Source organism: Alexandromys fortis, unplaced genomic scaffold (assembly GCF_014885135.2).
Source record: "Alexandromys fortis isolate MF-2015 unplaced genomic scaffold, M_Fortis_MF-2015_v1.1 scaffold_19, whole genome shotgun sequence".
Taxonomy (NCBI): Eukaryota; Metazoa; Chordata; class Mammalia; order Rodentia; family Cricetidae; genus Alexandromys; species Alexandromys fortis.
The window spans coordinates 2,269,107-2,273,018 of NW_026067890.1; the positions used below are offsets into that span (position 1 = coordinate 2,269,107).

At 38.8% G+C, this 3,912-nt stretch overlaps 1 protein-coding gene across 2 annotated transcripts in view; it reads right to left on the reverse strand.

The window, feature by feature from the left end:
• The window catches only part of Mfsd14a (major facilitator superfamily domain containing 14A), a 35,186-nt gene that overhangs the window by 13,390 nt on the left and 17,884 nt on the right, over nucleotides 1-3,912 (reverse strand). The window contains exon 1 of one of the 2 annotated variants that reach the window (XM_050148587.1): nucleotides 1,505-1,681. The exons of the other annotated variant lie outside the window; for it this stretch is intronic. Within the exon in view, the coding sequence (XP_050004544.1) occupies nucleotides 1,505-1,666 (162 nt within the window). The 5' untranslated portion in view covers nucleotides 1,667-1,681. Of the gene's footprint in view, nucleotides 1-1,504; nucleotides 1,682-3,912 lie in introns of those variants that run through there. 2 annotated transcript variants of the gene reach the window in all.

Here is a 3,912-nt window from a genome sequence, read left to right on the forward strand (position 1 = left end):
TATATATATACACACACACACACACACACACACACACACACACATATGTATATATACATATACATCTGGCTGGCCTGCAAATTTCTATGTAGACTGGTTGGGCTTCAAACTCACAGACACCTCTGCCTCTGCCTCCAAGTCCTGGGGTTAAAGGTGTACATGAACACACCAGGCTTGGAAAACTTTGAATGAAAAGCTCTGGCTAGCTTTGTGCAGTAGTTTTTGTCTATAATGCCAGTACAGAGACAGAAGTCACCCAGTCTGGGCATAGTAAGGACCTATCTAAAAGAGAAAAGGGCTTCAGCTGGGGAAAATCTAGTTTCTTCCATGTAACCCTAAACTCCAAATCTATTATGGTGATGGTGAGAAAGCTGTATGAGCTTACTAAAATTCATTGACTATATACATACAATGGATGAATTTTAAGTATACTTCAATAAAGCTGGAGTTTTTCTGTTTGTTTTTTAATCCTGGTTATCATCAATCTTGTTATCATTTTTAAAGGTTTAACCCTACAACTGAAACCACTCGTACTTTTTATGAGTTTCCCCTACATATTCCCTACACCTTCTCCAAAGCCTGCCTCCCAACACCATTTTTTGCAATACTTCTGAATTAGAAATCAGTCTTTCATGGAACTAAAAGTCAATGAGATACTATGCCCAGTCCTTATTTATCACACATGTATCTCGTATTTGCTGAAACTCATCCCTGCCCTACTTCTAGCTATCTAAATAACAGCACATTAGTATGGTTACGGTGGCCATTTTATTCCTAGGTTGAGGAGAACAGACTGCAATTAGTCACTAGACCTATTCAGGTACTGACAACCAACTGCCTGTGTGCCACATGAGCTAGGAAGGTATTACATTCAATTTATAAGGTATGTATGTAGGGAGGGTGTACCATAGCACACATGTGGAGGTCAGAGGAAAGCCTGCAGGTGCCAGTTCTAACCCAATCCATCAGGCGTGGTAGCAAGCTCTCTTAATTGTCTGGTTGTTACATTCTTGAAGAGTTGCGGACGTACACACACTAGCATAGACAACACAATGGAATAGAGAATGTACATGCCTCACAAAGCCTCAGAAATGGTTTACTGAACCCTGACCTAGATGTTAGCCTATTATAACTCAGATTAATTCAATGAGTTATTAAATGAGTAGCAATTATGTTTCTTTATTTTTAGAATTCCAATACAAAAAATCTGACAAGAATACAATCATTTAAATTCTGACACCATTTATTTATAGATATTCCAAGTGGTAACTGTCAAAGCTTATATGGCTCTAGGCTTTCATGTAATCTTGTTTAATTAGCCAAGGTCAATTAGTTAATATGTGTCAGCTTGAGTTACAGGCATGTACCATAACAACTTTGAAAAGACTTCTAAATACAATCTAATGAGTAATTATAAATTAGCACTTCCTGCAGAAAGGGACACTTAATACAAGGTATTTTGTAGCAGGCACAAAAGACTGCTGGAAGAAAAAAGTATACATACCAGACCATAAGCCATACTTCGTTCATGTTCTTGAGTTATATCTGCTACATATGCAAATACAACAGAGAATGTCACTGCAAAAACTCCAGAAACAGAGATCACTGCAAAGTACCACCTAAGAATGAAAGGCAACCAAGAAAAAATTATTAGAACAATCACCATTACTTAAAATGTTCCTTCATGTCCATTAGTTACAGTAAGAATGGCGCATTTCAGTCAAAAACTTTCTAGGACAATGCAAGAATGAACAATCTATAATCCTAGGCCCGTTACTGTGAAAGCAACAAGCTAAAAACTGATGTCTCTCACTCTTTACAACTTTCTATCCAAGTATCGTACAGAAACAAAATCCGACAACAGAGACCGACAAACAAGCCACTACATGCTTACAGTGAGCCTAAACAGAGCCGCATGCTTCCCTTCAGTTGTTTTTGGCTCTTCAATTGTTAGTGAAACAAACTCTTTAAACTGGAGAAACCTGAATGGCAGTGTCTATAAAATTAAGACAGTTACTACACAGAATAAACAAGGGGCTGGAGAGATGGCTCAGTGGGTAGGTAAGTAACTTGCTGCACAAGTAAAAGAACTGAGTGTAGACCCCAAGCACCCATGTAAAAATGGGTGTAGAGGTGAGCATCTATAACCCCAGCGCTGGAGCATGGAGACATGCAGATCCCAGGAGCTCAACAGCCAGTCAAATCTAGCTTAAAGAGCATGTTTTCTGGATTTAGGCTCTGCCTCAAAAATCACAGTGGAGAAATAATTGATACTAACAGCCCAGTAATAATACTCTCTGGCCTCCACATGAATCCAGATGGGTGAGTGTACACTTACTCACTAACACACACATTTTGAAAGACAAGCTGTATTTTACTAAAAATGACTCCAAACTAGTCAGCTAATAGAAAAAAAACCTATTGTAATGGCGACATTGTTTTCTTAAGTATTGCTCAATCATTATAAACTTTCACGTTATCATTCCACCAGAACATTACTGCTACTAAATGTTTTCAAACACACTCCTTTCCAAAATTCATTTTTAGCTCTTCCCCTAGATTCCTTTGGTAAGATTTCAATTGCATCTTTAGTATTCATCAAAGGCTTGGTTTTCAAAGCTTGACAAAAACTAATTAGAAGACTCTTTACAAATCCCCTAAATAATTCTAGATACTCACTGGAAATATACATCTACACCATGGAATAGAAAGAGCACATAAAGAATCAATGTTCAGACACACAACTATTACCCTCCTAGTTCAGAGCATTTGCTGTTCTTTTGTGTGTAAACTTGTCCTCTTTCTCAAGTGAAAAATAAAACACAAACACACACACACACACACACACACACACACACACACACACAGAACAGGGTTTCTCCATGTAACCCCACTGGTTCTGGAACTTACTCTATAAACCAGGAAGACCAAAGAGATCAGGAGATCCACCTGTCCCTGTCTCCTAAGTGCTGGGACTAAAGGTGTGTCACTTTCCTGGCTATAATCCTAATTTTTTATCACAGAGGCTAACATGTTCTTCTAACAGAAGCATACATATGCCTGAAATCTGACCAGAGATGTACATTATGTAAGTAAAAGCTGGATTTAAGAGAAGATGGCGTTGAAGGCTGTGGTGCATGTAACACAGCACTCTTTGGGGCTGGGCAGGATTTAGAGGTCAAGTACAGTTTGTAAAACAAAACAAAACATATCAAAAACCAAAAAAAAGTGGGGCTGGAGAGATGGCTCAGTGGTTTAGAGCACATAACTACTCTTCCAGAGGTCCTGAGTTCAATTCCCAGCAATGACATGGTGGCTCACAACCATCTGTAATGGGATCAGATTCCTTCTTCTGGTGTATACATAAAGTACATGAATAAATAAATTAAAAACAAAAAAGTGTGTAGCCATATTGTCCCGGTGCCATCTACGGCTGACACGACAGCTGGTGCTTCAGTATTGCTAAGACAGCTTAGGACGGAAGACTGGAGAAACGACGTCTTGTTCACTGTAACTTATATTCAAGCTCTAGACCCTTAGCCCCAAAATCTTTTTGATAGGAAAAGAAAAGCAAGTTTTGAGCAACAGATTTTTTAGCAATCATTTTGGACTTTACTAGTAAAATCCATTCCTAATTAACAGTGATGAACTGTACAAAATCCCTACTTAAGAATAGAAAGGTAACACCTTTCTCTCAAAAATACTGTTTTGAAATTTGGGCTATGTAGCCAGGCAGTGGTGGCGCACACCTTTAATCCCAGACCTTGAGAGGCAGAGGTAGAGGCAGGCGGATCTTTGTGAGTTTGAGGCCAGCCTGGTCTACCAGAGCTAGTTCCAGAACAGGCTCCAAAGCTACAGAGAAATCCTGTCTTGGAAAAAAAAAAAAAAAAAAAAAAAGAAAATTGGGCTATG